The 12,913-nt window shown below is 58.1% G+C and overlaps 2 protein-coding genes across 2 annotated transcripts; both read right to left on the reverse strand.

Moving 5' to 3' along the window:
- Positions 1-847: 847 nt before the first annotated feature.
- On the reverse strand, positions 848-3,664 carry TNNI3 (troponin I3, cardiac type). Its single transcript, XM_086690698.1, has 6 exons — positions 3,532-3,664; positions 3,085-3,126; positions 2,677-2,808; positions 2,186-2,275; positions 1,459-1,635; positions 848-1,003 (listed from the first exon to the last, which is right to left on the reverse strand). Exons 3-6 carry the CDS (start codon positions 2,800-2,802, stop codon positions 920-922), a joined length of 477 nt encoding a protein of 158 aa, XP_086546824.1. The 5' UTR covers positions 2,803-2,808; positions 3,085-3,126; positions 3,532-3,664; the 3' UTR covers positions 848-919.
- Positions 3,532-11,345, reverse strand: DNAAF3 (dynein axonemal assembly factor 3). The gene is made up of 12 exons (XM_086690695.1): positions 11,251-11,345; positions 11,050-11,138; positions 10,605-10,747; positions 10,336-10,429; positions 8,204-8,361; positions 7,749-7,931; positions 7,342-7,467; positions 7,113-7,235; positions 6,787-6,916; positions 5,874-5,985; positions 5,636-5,710; positions 3,532-5,551 (listed from the first exon to the last, which is right to left on the reverse strand). Exons 2-12 carry the CDS (start codon positions 11,132-11,134, stop codon positions 5,254-5,256), a joined length of 1,527 nt encoding a protein of 508 aa, XP_086546821.1. The 5' UTR covers positions 11,135-11,138; positions 11,251-11,345; the 3' UTR covers positions 3,532-5,253.
- Positions 11,346-12,913: the final 1,568 nt, after the last annotated feature.

The raw sequence follows: 12,913 nt of genomic DNA on the forward strand, positions 1-12,913 counted from the left end.
GTGGGTGGGGGGAGGGGAGAGGGTGTGGTGTCAGGCCCGCACCACCTCACACTCCCCCACCTCCATCTGACACTGATCTGTTTTGGTGTTCCTCCCCCCTTCCTTTCCCTGCCAAGCCGTGACCTTGAACTCTAGGGGAGCCAGCCCCGAGGGCGGGATTCCTCACCCCTCCTGCCTCCCGGTGTCTCTGTCTCTCACTGTCTGCCATCTCTGTTTCTATTTCTGTGACTTTCTCGGGGGGGGGGGGGGGGGGGGGGGGTCTCTTTGGGTCTGTTCCAGGCTCTCCCTGGAGCTCTCTGCGTCTCTGTGGTTTTCACTCTGCACGTCTCCCCATGCATTTTTGTCTCCACATTTCTGCGGGTGTCTCGGCCAATCTGCATGTCTCGGTATCTGTCTGCTGGTGTCTGTCTGTGACCCCGTTTCTGTCTCTGTCTGGCTCTGGATCCGTGTCTGTGTCTTTCTAGCTCTTCCCGGGGGGTCTGTGTCTCTGCCCTTCCCCTACTTGGGCCCCTCTTTTTGTCTCTTTCCATGGCCTCTGTGTTTCGTTGTGTACATCTGCCTCTCCATTTCCCCTTTCTTTGCAGATCTTTCTAGGAATGGCTGTCTCGTCTCCCTCTCTTTGAGTCTCTGGCTCTCTCTGGGCCTGTGACTCAGTCTCTCTGTGTCTCTGTGCGTGTCTCTCTCTGGGCCTTGGTCGGGGCATCTCCGTGCACCCCCATTCTCACTCCCAGAGGAGCTGCGAATGCCCGCACGGCCCCTGGCCCTGCCCTGCTCCTGCTGTGTGGTGTGGCTTCTCCGTCTCCCTCACACCAAAGCCCCCGCCCCGGTAGCAGACGTGCAGCCACTCTTAGCTCAGAGAGAAGCTTTATTCCTCAGGGACGCCTTCTGCCTTCAGGGCCAGGGCAGCGGGGCAGCCAGCTCAGCCCTCAAACTTTTTCTTGCGGCCCTCCATGCCACTCAGCGCGTCGATGTTTTTCCGCCAGTCTCCCACCTCCCGGTTTTCCTGGAGGAGTGGGTTCAGAGGTGAGGGGCTCTCAAGCATCCTCCGCCCACCCTCCAGCCTCTCCTTGGGATGTCCAGCCCGGGATCTGGTTCTGGAACACTCCTTGTCCCCTCAGGCAGTCCGTTCAAATCCCCCCCCCCCATCCTGTCTCCCTCAGGCACTTCTGGCCTCCTTGCTTGCTTGTCACTTCCTATGATACCCTGCGGCTTCCCTTCTTGTCTCCCGCGTGCTCTATTCTTCTCTCTATTCCTCTCTAGCGGGGACTTCCTGTTGGAGACCGCAGGCGCATTTTGACTCCTTGCTACTTCCTTTCTCCACAGTGCCTGTTGAGGCTCCCTGGCCAGATTCTTCTCCCCATAACCCAAGTACCATCTGTCCTGAGCTTAGGCCCCAGGAGTGCTCCCCCTACACCCTCTCCTCTGAGCACCCCCTTTCCTGGCCCTAGCTGCACTCACCTTCTCTGTGTCCTCCTTCTTCACCTGCTTGAGGTGGGCCCGCAGGTCTAAGGACTCCTTAGCCCTAGTGCCCAGCAGTGCCTGCATCATGGCATCTGCAGAGATCCTCACCCTCCGCAGGGTGGGCCGCTTAAACTTGCCCCGAAGGTCAAAGATCTTCTGGGTCAGATCTGCGATCTGGGGGCAGCCATAAGGGGAGTGGAGACTTGCCCTCCTCCGGTCCCCCCTCCCCCAGCCCCACTCTTGCACCCTACACCTCCCTCCTACCTCCCTCCAGGCCTCATCCAGGCTCTCCCTCCCTCAGCTCCCACCGCCTTCAGGAAAACATCCAAGCTCCTCATCCAGGAACTGTCAGCCCTCCCGGATCTGCCCAGCCTCATCTCTGAAAAACACTGACACTTCCTGGCCCAGCTGCACGCATCCCACAAAATTCCCTGTGCCATGCGTGAGCTCGCTCATCAACCCTCCGCGCTCCGGCGACACATTTCCGAGAACACGTCTTCTGTTTTCCCACCTCCTGGCTGCTGCATGCTGTTCCCTCTGCCTGGAACAGCCTTCCCTAACCACGTTATACTCATTCTTCTGCTCCTGTCTGCCAGGCCCACAGAGCTGACCCGGGTCTCTCGGTGTCTGCCACCGGAAGCAGCTGCAAGAGATCAGGCTGAGACCACAGCCCCAGGCACCACACCCTACCCTGGAAGGAAGGAGACTGCGCAATGCCTCCCACCTCTGTGATGTTCTTGGTGACTTTTGCCTCCACGTCGTATCTCTCCTCATCCACTTTGTCCACGCGGGCGTGGAGTTGTCGGCACAAGTCCTGGTCAAGGAATGTGGTGTATGTGGTGGTGCTGGTGGGGGCGGGGGGGGGGTCCCGATTCCTGCATCTGAGGGAGGAGGGGCTGGGGGCCTGGACATCTGATCCTGCAGGAGTAGTTTGAAGCCCGACTCTGGAGCGGTTGGAACAAAGGGTGCTAGGAGCCAGGGGTCCTGAGAATCTGACGGAATCGGGGCTGGAGAAATCAACCTCTGGCTTTTGGGACTTGTAGGCAGCTGCGGGCCGTATTTCTGAACTCCTGAGGGGAAGGATTGGGAGACTGGACCCCAAGGTCCCGAGCAGAAGTGGGGGATAGTGACTAGACCTGTGAGTCGTCCCAAGGATGCAGGACGGGACACTAGGAACCTCGGATCCCGGGCCGGGCCGGAGTCCCCGAGGAGTACCTGCAGCTCCGCGAAGCCCAGCCCGGCCAACTCCAGAGGCTGGCACCGCGTGCTCAGAGCGCGCCCCTTCTCTCCGCGCCGCTCCTCCGCCTCCCGCTCAAGCTCCTGCTTCGCGATCTGCAGCATCAGGGTCTGCGGAGGGGAGGCCGGGGACCGCAGCCCGTCCGGGGCAGCGCATGAGGGCCGTGCGGTACCGGGAAAGCCGCGCCGGCCAAGTCGGCCCTCCAGTCGCCAGCTAGGATGGTCTTCTGGAGACACGCCCCTCCGGGGCCTGTCCATCATTCCAAGGCCCCGCCCCCTCGTGGGGCTACCCACCACACGGCCACGCCCACCCATACAAGCACGACTCTCCAGCCCTGCCCGCCCCGCGTGAGGACACCGAGGCGCCCTCTCCAGGCCTACCCTCACCTTCAGCTGCAGTTTCCTCGAGGCGGAAATCTTGGACTTTTTCTGTCGGGGTGAGACGGAGCAAGGAGCAATCAAGGCGGGGAGGCGAAGACGGGCGGTGAGAGGGGCCTCACGGCCGCTCCCTCAAGCCCCGCCCAGATTCGGCCCGCCTCCAACGCCTGCCCTGAATCTACCGGAGGCCACGCCCCTTAGGCCCCTCCACCAATCCGAACTTCTGACTGATTAGGCACCGCCCCCCACGCCCTAAGCAATCGCAGTTCCCATGGGCAACGGAACTCCGCCCATACGCAGCTTTCACCAATCCGAGCCAGGCCCTCGGCAAAACTCCGCCCCCGAGGTGCCCCATCAGTCTTGGCTCCGCCCACTACCGGAGCCCCGCCCCTCCTTCCCCAGGTTCAGACAGCCTCCGCGGACTCTGAGCCCAGACTCGTGGAGCTCGGCGCTCACCTTGGCGTGCGGCTCCGTGGCGTACGCACGGTAGTTAGCGGAGGACCGGCGTCGGACCGGGGCCGGCGCGGGAGGCGGGCAGCCCGCCTGCGGTTGGGGGAACGGAGCCGCGTCACCGCCGGATTCCCCAGCCCCCCTGCACAAGGTCTCCTGGGGCTGCAGCCTCCCGCCCCAGGTCCCGCCCTGCTGCGCCCTCCCTTGCCGGGCGCCTCCCGCCCGCGTCTGCTCTCACCGCATTGTCGCTGCAGGAGGAAGAGAGACCGGGAGCGAGGGGTTAACATGGGCCTGTGTCCTGTCCTGCCAGCCCAACAGCTCCCCCGTCCTCGGGTCCTAGGAGGTCTGATTCCCAAACTTCCGTCGTGCAGACACCCGGGAGTCCTGTCTCCACCTCCCCTCTCAGGCCGTGTGCCCAGCCTCGCAGGTCTCAACCTCTCAGGACCCCAGGAGATCGCCCCACCTCTCGCCGCCTCGGACCTTGGGATTCCGGGTTACCAGGCTGCACTCACTTGTCCGCCATGCTGAGACTCAGGCCAGGGCTTGCAGGAGGCAGAGAAGGGGCAAGAGGCGCTTGGAGGGTCAGTAAGGGGGCGTCCGGGGTGACCTTGAAGGCCCCCGGGACTTTGGTCTCCTCCGGCCTGCCCAAGCTTCCCGGAGGACACTGAGATAAAGGGCGAGAACTGAGACTAAATATACTGCTGCCGCCTCCTCCCCCTGCCCAGGATGCGAGATAACTGGGGCGCGTGAGGGGTGGGGTGGGCCATGCTCCAGCTGGATCACCCTTCCACCTTGGCGGCCTGGGAATCCAGCCCCCTCCTCCTTCTGACCTAGGAGTCCAGGCCCCCAGTCCCCTCCTCCCTCACACCCAGGAGTCCAGGCCCCCAGCCCCTCCTCCCTCACACCCAGGAGTCCAGGCCCCCAGGCCCTCCTCCCTCAGACCCAGGAGTCCAGGCCCCCAGCCCCTTCCTTCCTCAGACCCAGGAGTCTGGGCTCCACCTCCACGCTAAAGTGCAGTCTCCGTGAGAGCTATGGTCAGTTTCACTGCCCCAAACCTCTTAGCCACTCAATAAATTTTGATTTATTTCAGGATCCAAGTGTGGCCCAGACTCTCGCAGGCAACAGCACAGAGAAACCCACTTCTAGTTTACTTGGAACTAGGTCTCCTCTCTTGACCACCCTAGGCCCTCCCCTCCCCCAGCCCTGGAGACAAGACTGAGGACAGGAAAGCTACACGGGCACACGGAGAAGAGGACCCCGCAATCTTTACTTGGACCATGTGGGTGCTGACTAGCCCTGGAGAGCAGACCACCCCAAACCCCAGTTAAAACAGGACCTCTGGCGACAAGGGGACCACACAGAGGGCCTGAGCCTCAGGGCCAGATCGCCAGGCTGTGTGTAGAGGCTCAGGAATGGGATGGAGAACTCTGAGAGAACCATCTAGAGTTCTAAGAACAGACTATAGCATCCCAGGAATGTAATCTGAAATTCTAGCAACACCTCTGAAGCTGATTGAGAATGTTGAGAGTGTAACTGAGTATTCTACAGGCGGGCTCTACTTCCGGGACCTGACTAGAGGTCAGAGATGGGGGGCTGGGTATCTGGCAGTCGGGGCAGACTCTCTGGTTTTGGGGTCTGACTCCCTGTGGGCGGAGCCTGAACCTCTGAGAGTGAAGCCCGAGACTCTGAGGGTAGTTTGAGGCGCTCAGAGGGTGGGGTCTTGCCTTCCTAAGGCTGGGTCAGGCCCTCCGGGGGCGGGTTCCCTGCCTCAAGGGGCGGGACCAGGGCGTCAGGGGGCGGAGTCGCGGATTGTGCAGGGGGCGGGACCAGGGCTCCAGGGGGCGGAGTCGTGGATTGCACAGCGGCGTGGCTGCGGAGGCAAGCAGAGTCCCCGGACTTGTAGAAGCGTGCGAAGGTCTCAGAGGGCCTGTCCTGGTTCTGCGGGGTGAATCCAGCCGCCTGAGCTAGCTCCCCGACCCGGGCGGAAAACCCCTGCAGCTGCTCTTGCCGCAGGTCTACCAGGTACCTGCAACCAGGAAGTGGTGTGTTAGGGGTCCTGACTAACGGCCGTCAGCCTGGACGTTCCCTGTCCTGTCCTCTGCCGGCTCACCGGGCTAATTCCACGATCAGGTATCCTCCGGGAGCCACGCAAGCCCCGAGGTCGGGGCTGAGAAGATGCACCATCCTGGGCAGAGAAAAGGGGAGGACTGAGGCTCAGACTTGCAGGTCCCGAGGGAAGAGTGGGGCTGGGGGATCCGCCCACTGATTGAGGACGGTCTGGGGGCCAAGATTCCTGGGCCTAAGGGAGGAGATGTTGGGGGAGAGAAGTCCGGGAACCTCCCTCTTACCCACAGGCCACGTAGAGAAGCTGGAACCGTCCCTCGTAGCAGCTCTTGTGGTGAAGGGTTTGGGCAGAGCCGAGAGGCAGGAAGTGAACGGTGAATTCCGGGGAAGGGGCAGCTGGGGAAGACTCGCAGAGTTAGACAACAGACAAAGCTTGGAGATAACACTCTTTGCTTGTCTTGAAGCCCTTCCTCACAAGTGGGTTCCTGGAAAATTCTGGGAAAGTCAGCCCAGCAGGTAGAGAGACCCATCTTACAGACTAGGCAACTGAGACTCAAAAGAGGGCAAGAGTGGGTGGCCCTTCCTGGTGCCACAGGACATCCAGGAAGAACCAGGTTGGGGGATAGTTACAAGGAGGCAGACCGGAATTGAGGTGTGGGGGAGGGGGGGCGGGGTCTCTCCAAAAGTGAGCTGGGACACAGCACCTTGTTAGAATGTTCTCGTCTCTTAGTCTTCTGCAGGTAGGATTAGAATTCTATCAGAATGGGCAAACCATAAGAGACTCTTAAATGCAGAGAACAAACTGAGGGTTGGTGGGGGGAGGGGGAGAGGGGAAAGTGGGTGATGGGCATTGAGGAGGGCACTTGTTGGGATGAGCACTGGGTATTGTATGGAAGTCAAATCGACAATAAATTATATTTATTTAAAGAAAATAATTCTATCTGAATGACAATAATGGTGTTAGGATTTAGGAAAGGGAGAGAAATACAAAGAGAAGAGAGAAAAATCGACAACCACAGGTACAAGAGACCATTTGTCCAGGCATTGGAGGCCATATCAGTACACACTCTGGGCTCGAAATCCCTGGAACCCGAAGCCCAGGATGGGGGTCCGGGTCCCACTCCTCCCCGGAGGATGATGTGCCCACTGTGTCACCCAACTCGCATTTCAAGAGGGTGAGCTGACTGGCACGCTTACCGCGCTCCGGGCTTCCAGGGCCCTCGCCGTGCACCTGCTCAGGGGTTCCGTGGTTGGCTGTCGGGCGCCCCCAGGCGGCCACCTCTCGGAACAGCTCCGTCACGTTGTGCTGGGTGATCTCACTCGCGGTCTGGGGAGAGAAGGGGCGCGGCCAGGGTGACCCGGCAGGGCCTAGAGTACAGCACCCCTCCCCCAACGCCCAGCGCGGGCATGCGGTGACGGATGGGATGCGGGTTAGTTTGGATTTCCAGACTGGGCTGAGAAAGTATGGGGGGGGGGGGGGCTCGAAAACCCTCTCCCAGAACCCAGCACCTCCAGGCGCCCACCTTGACTGGCTGTCCGTTGCTGGTCCGCAGGAGGCTCTCATCGTCCGCTTCGATGCCAAAGGCCACGAATGGTCCCGTGGCAATGTCCCCCCAGTACCCGCGCGCTGCGACACGCTCCCCGTGCTTGAGAAAGCAAGGAGCGAAGAGGCAGGGAGGGTCAACGTCCAAGACCCCGGTTCCTATGTCCCCGAAAAGAAGGATCGGCCAGGGCAGGGAGGTCGACACTCACATGGCTCAGGAGGCGGCCAGACGCAAGGGTCCGGTTGGGCACGTGGTAGGCACTGGAGTCTCTGAGTTCAAAGGCGACGCCTGTGTCCCTCCAACGCCGGAACTCACGAGTGTGGATGACTCGGGCCTGGGTAGGGAGAGGAATGAACAGAAGCCTAAATAAATCTGGCATATGGCTCCCCAGCGTCCTCCCTCGGACCCAGGAGTCCAGGCCCCCAGACCCTCCTCCCTCAGAGACCAGACTGCCAGTCCCTCCTCCCTCGGACCCAGGAGTCCGGCCCCTCAGCCCCTCCTCCCTCAGACCCAGGAATCAGGCCCCCAGCCCTTCCTCCCCCGGACCCGGGAATCAGCCCCTCCTCCCTCAGACCCAGAAGTCCAGGCCCCCAGCCCTCCTCCCAGGCCCCTCACCCCGCGGTCGTGCAGCTTCATGTGCAAATCCCAGTCGCTGACACCGCGCCGGGCGTCGTAACGGGAGCCCAGGTAGTGACGCAGCCTGGAGTCCCAGAGGCGGCTCATGGGGAAGACCTCAGGACCCTTCTCCCCGCCGGCCCAGAAGCGGAACACAGCCTCCAGCGCGTCGCGCTCGCGGAACTGCACGGCCAGCACGCGTGGGGAGAGAGCGATGGAGAGGCGGCTGCAGCGAGAGCGCTTCCTCCCGCTTTACCCTCCCTGCCATCCCGGGGCGTGGGAATGAGTCTCCCATTTCTCAGACGAAGAAACCGAAGTTCTGAGAATAACCCCCTAGCGCACATCCCACAGTGGGCGCCGGGGAGCTGGGGTTCGACCTCCATTTACGAAAGCCCTTTTGGATCGCCCAAGTGCATTGTTCCCGTGGCCGTCCGGATCCTGGGGGGTGACGCCACCTTGAGGGCGCTCAGGCTGAGCCAGGGCAGCTGCTCCGCCAGGCGGTGGGGCTCCGGGACCAGGCGCGCCAGGCGGTCGGCCTGCGCGCGCACGAAGGCGGCCACCTGGGGGCGCAGCAACGCGTTCCCCCACACCTCCAGGAAGGTCTCGCTCCTCTCTGGGGAAAGGTGGGGCTGGATTAGCGGGGACAGCAGAGGAGTGAACCCAGAAATGAGACCCGTGTGGGTGACGCATACCTTCTGTAGGGCAATCTCATTATTTTATAGTCACACATGCCTAAGGGACACTGGCAGACCCCCCCCCTCCCCATCCATCCCTCAAACAGGAAGAATTACTTAGACCTAATCTGGGCCTCCTAGTCTTCCCCGCCCTCCAGGTGAGCCCAGTCCTGAATTTCATGTTTAAATTTTCCTCCCCTTAAAGAAGAAAAGGTTATAGAGAGAGATGGAAACGGAGATTTATGCATGTTAAAATACCATAGCGTCAAATTATTCCATTTTAGTAGGAATCTTTTTCTTTTAAGGTTTCTATTTGTTTATTTTTTTTTAATTTTTTTTCAACGTTTATTTATTTTTGGGACAGAGAGAGACAGAGCATGAACGGGCGAGGGGCAGAGAGAGAGGGAGACACAGAATCGGAAACAGGCTCCAGGCTCTGAGCCATCAGCCCAGAGCCCGACGCGGGGCTCGAACTCACGGACCGTGAGATCGTGACCTGGTTGAAGTCGGACGCTTAACCGACTGCGCCACCCCGGCACCCCTCTGTTTGTTTATTTTTGAGAGAGCGAGAGTGGGAGGGGCAGAGGAAGAGAGAATCTTAAGCAGGATTCACAGCCGGCACAGAGCCCGACACAGGGTTCCATCTCACGACCAGGAGGTCATGACCTGAGCCAAAATCAAGAGTCAGAGGCTTAACCGACTCAGCCACCCAGGCGCCCCTAGTGAGGAATCTTATAAGAGAACTGTATGCCTTTAGTTGGACACACATATACATCTGTATCAATGCATCTGTATCAATATATGAATTGTTTAAGAATCTTATAATAGAAAACTATATACCTTAAGTTAGATTAGATTAGTTCTAGTTTCAGAACCTTCTACAAGGTGCATTGTGAAATGTGTGCACTGTATTCTGAAGGCTCTGGGCTGTTAGCGACAAGTACCATCCATAAGTATGACAACAAAGTCTATATGACAAGCCAGGAGATATACATTTTTTTTTTTAATCCTCACAAGAATTCTATGGGGAAAGAATTTCTAGGATCCTCATTGCATCAGTGTATAAACTGAGGCCCAGAGAGGGGCAGAGACTAGCCCCAGGCCACTCAGGAAATAGAGCTGGGATTTTTTTTTTTAATAATTTTTTTCTATGTTTATTTTTTAGAGGGAGAGGCAGAGTGTGAGCAGGGGAGGGGCAGAGAGAGAGGGAGACACAGAGTCCAAAGCAGGCTCCAGGCTCTGAGGTGTCAGCACAGAGCCAGATGCGGGGCTTGAACCCACGGACTGTGAGATCATGATCTGAGCCGAACTTGGACACTTAACCAACTGAGCCACCCAGGTGCCCCTGGAGCTGGGATTTGAACAGACTGTCTCAGTCCAGACTTTGCTCTAGGCACTAAGCCGAAGTCGTTGTTACTGAGAAATTATCCTTTCTGCCTCCCCACCCAAATCCTCCTCCCCCCTTCAATCTCACTTCCAAGGCTGCCTCCTCCAGGCAGACTCTCTGGGATTCATGTCTCTAACTGAGAAGACTCAGGCCCATGGGAGGCTCTGGCTGAGCTCAGCCAAACCTTCCCCACATCTGGGAGACTCACTACCTCTTAAGAAGTCCTTTGATCTTTTTTGGACTTCTCCTGTGGTAGGAGGGTTTCAATGGTTATCCTGTGTCATGCACCATACAGAGAGTTTATGCGGATTTTCTGCCGGAATTCTTTCAATGGCTCTAGGAGGTGGTATATTTAGCCCCATTGTACAGGTGGGTAAAGCTGAGGCTCTGAGACTATCAAATGAATGAGCGAGTAATGGAACAGGCAACTGTGACCCAAAGGTGTAATTGCACCATTGAAATGCCAGAATGCCTGCGGGGTGGGGAAGAGCTGCTGGGGGCCAGAATGTGGGTCCTTGTAACTGACCTTGCAGCCCCATCTTCTCAGGTTCCTCCAAGGCTAGGCTGAAGATCAGCATGTGTCGGGCTACAGCTTCCAGATTATTCTCAAGCACATAGAACTGGAAAGACAGGGTGAAATGATTCCCTGGCTCCTAGGATACCCAGGAGTGGGAGCCGCCATCCTCGTCCCTCCACAGGACCCAGACATCCTGTACACTGGCTTCCTTCAAACACAGGAGTCTGGGCACTCACCTTCATTCTCCTCTCGCCACCCACCCCACAATCCCGGCTCACATGTAACCTCCTGCGAGGCCAGAGAGCTGCCCGGGCCAGAGTCCGAAGCAGGTGCCGCCCATCCACGGATCCCACCAGCAGTACATCTAGCTCGGGGGTCGTGTGCTCTGTATCCTCCCGCAAATCTGGGTCCACAGGAGGACCTAGTAAGATGACACAGGCTCGGGTTGGAGACCTGGAGAGCCTCCCCCTGCAGCCGCCCCAGAACGATGGACTACAACTCCCAGCAGGACTCGCACTCCTGGCCTAGGTTCCCGAGGGAGCTGTGCCTCTAAGCATTCTGGGAATCGTAGTCCGCAAAGGCCATTTGGGACGCCCAGGGAAGGGCGGCGCCGCCGTTGGAGCCTCAGAGAACGTTTGCGCGCCGCCTGCCGGGATGGGAAGGCAGCCGCCGGGTCAGATGTGGTCCTGGGGGGGGGGGGGGGGGGGGGGGGACGGGACTCACTCTCAGCCTGCAGGTCCAGCGCTGGGGACAAGCCCCACCAGGACACGGAGCCGAAGCCTGTGCCAGAGCCTGCCGGTGTGGTCATCGCCCTGCAGGACAGACATCCTGGGAGTCCCCAAACATCGTCTCTGCCTCACCCACCCATTCCCCTGTCACCGCCCCTCATTTCTCGTCCCTCTCCTCCATGTGACATCCCCTCACCTCTATCCTTTCAAAGACTCCGGGTCGCCCCCTCCCTCCCTGCTGGGTGCTGCGCTGCTGCAGTTCTGCACCCACTACACACAACTACCTCTCGCCCCCTTCCTTTTCGACCAATCACCCAATGAGAGTACGCGGGTTGGCACCGGCGCGATCAACTGACCAATGAGAGTGAGCGGGACCGGCCCGCTGCGAACTTTTGGCCAATGGGAGCGCTCGCAGGAGCGGAAGGCGTATGGACGCGGTTGTCATGACGACGGCGCTGGAGGAGAAGGGGCGGGGCCAAGAGCGGCTGGGGCGGGGCCGGAGGAGCTGGGGCGGGGCCAGGAGAGGCGGGGGCGGGGCCTGGGGCGATCCACATATCTGGGATGCGGGAGGTCTAGGCAGATTCAAATTGACACAGAACAGGAATAGAATCTTGATTAATTCGAATTCAAGTGAGGCGGCCTAGGGGCGCCTGGGTGGCTCAGTCGGTTAAGCGTCCGACTTCAGCTCAGGTCATGATCTCATGGTCTGTGAGTTCAAGCCCGCATTGCGCTCTGTGCTGACAGCTCAGAGCCTGGAGCCTGTTTCAGATTCTGTGTCTCCCTCTCTCTCTGACCCTCCCCCATTCATGCTCTGTCTCCCTCTGTCTCAAAAATAAATAAATGTTAAAAAAAAATTTTTTTTTTAATAAAAAAAATAAATAAAGTGAGGCGGCCTAGACCTCTGTGTCCCCTGTCCCTTTCTCCTCGTGGTTCTACCATCCAGGGCTTCTCAACAGTCAGGAAACAGCAAAGTGCTTGGTCTAGCTAGTGCTGGCCCCTGGTTGTTCAAGTTTCAGGATATGTGTTACATACAGTCATTACTAATTACTAAAATTAAATTCCAATTAAATGCATTACATTACGGGGCGCCTGGGTGGCTCAGTTGGTTAAGCGGCCGACTTCGGCTCAGGTCATGATCTCACAGTCTGTGAGTTCAAGCCCCGCGTTGGGCTCTGTGCTGACAGCTCAGAGCCTGGAGCCCCTCTCAGATTCTGTGTCTCCCTCTCTCTCTGCCCCTCCCCTGTTCATGCTCTGTCTCTCTCTGTCTCAAAAATAAATAAACGTTAAAAAAAATTTTTTTTAAATGCATTACATTACAATAAAGGTAATACAGGGGCCCCTGGATGGATCAGTGGGTTAAGCATCTGACTTCAGCTCAGGTCGTGATCTCACCGTTTGTGAATTCAAGCCCCACATCTGGCTGTTGACACAGAGACTGCTTCAGATCCTCTGTCCCCTTCTCTCTCTCCCCTCCCTGGCTCATGCTCTCTCTCTCTCTCAAAAATAAAGAAACATTAAAAACTTTCTGAAAACAAATAAGAATTTTATATTTTACCCATCGTGGATTTCTTTTTGGATCAGTTTTAATCTTTCAAAAATATTGTATTAAAATGCAATTTATCTTGATTGCTGATGAATTTGGGAACCTTCATCCTGACCCTGGGAAATACTATATTACTGCATGATGGCATGCTAATAGGCCTCTCTTCTTGGCTTCGTATTCAGTGACTTCACATCGGTGGCTTGAAATCAGCCGTGCTGCGAGTATTTACACCATGGAAATAGGCAGACTACACAGCAGGGCTTCATAAAGTTGGTAACAGCACACCGTGGGAGGCACACCAAGTCTTCTCTGGCCT

This window comes from Puma concolor, chromosome E2 (genome assembly GCF_028749965.1).
Source record: "Puma concolor isolate L17-30 chromosome E2, mPumCon1.1.hap2, whole genome shotgun sequence".
In the NCBI taxonomy this organism is placed as follows: Eukaryota; Metazoa; Chordata; class Mammalia; order Carnivora; family Felidae; genus Puma; species Puma concolor.

Bases quoted from the DNA above. Each gene is read 5' to 3' on its own strand.
- TNNI3 (XM_086690698.1), bottom strand. From the start codon at position 2,802: ATGCTGCAGATCGCGAAGCAGGAGCTTGAGCGGGAGGCGGAGGAGCGG. The intron at 1,636-2,185 runs GTGGGAGGCATT...GGCTGCCCCCAG, and splicing joins TCACCAAGAACATCACAGAG to ATCGCAGATCTGACCCAGAA. The intron at 1,004-1,458 runs GTGAGTGCAGCT...CCACTCCTCCAG, and splicing joins AGAAGGAGGACACAGAGAAG to GAAAACCGGGAGGTGGGAGA.
- DNAAF3 (XM_086690695.1), bottom strand. From the start codon at position 11,134: ATGACCACACCGGCAGGCTCTGGCACAGGCTTCGGCTCCGTGTCCTGG. The intron at 10,748-11,049 runs GTGAGTCCCGTC...TCATCTTACTAG, and splicing joins GCTGGACCTGCAGGCTGAGA to GTCCTCCTGTGGACCCAGAT. The intron at 7,932-8,203 runs GTGGCGTCACCC...CTGGCCGTGCAG, and splicing joins TCAGCCTGAGCGCCCTCAAG to TTCCGCGAGCGCGACGCGCT.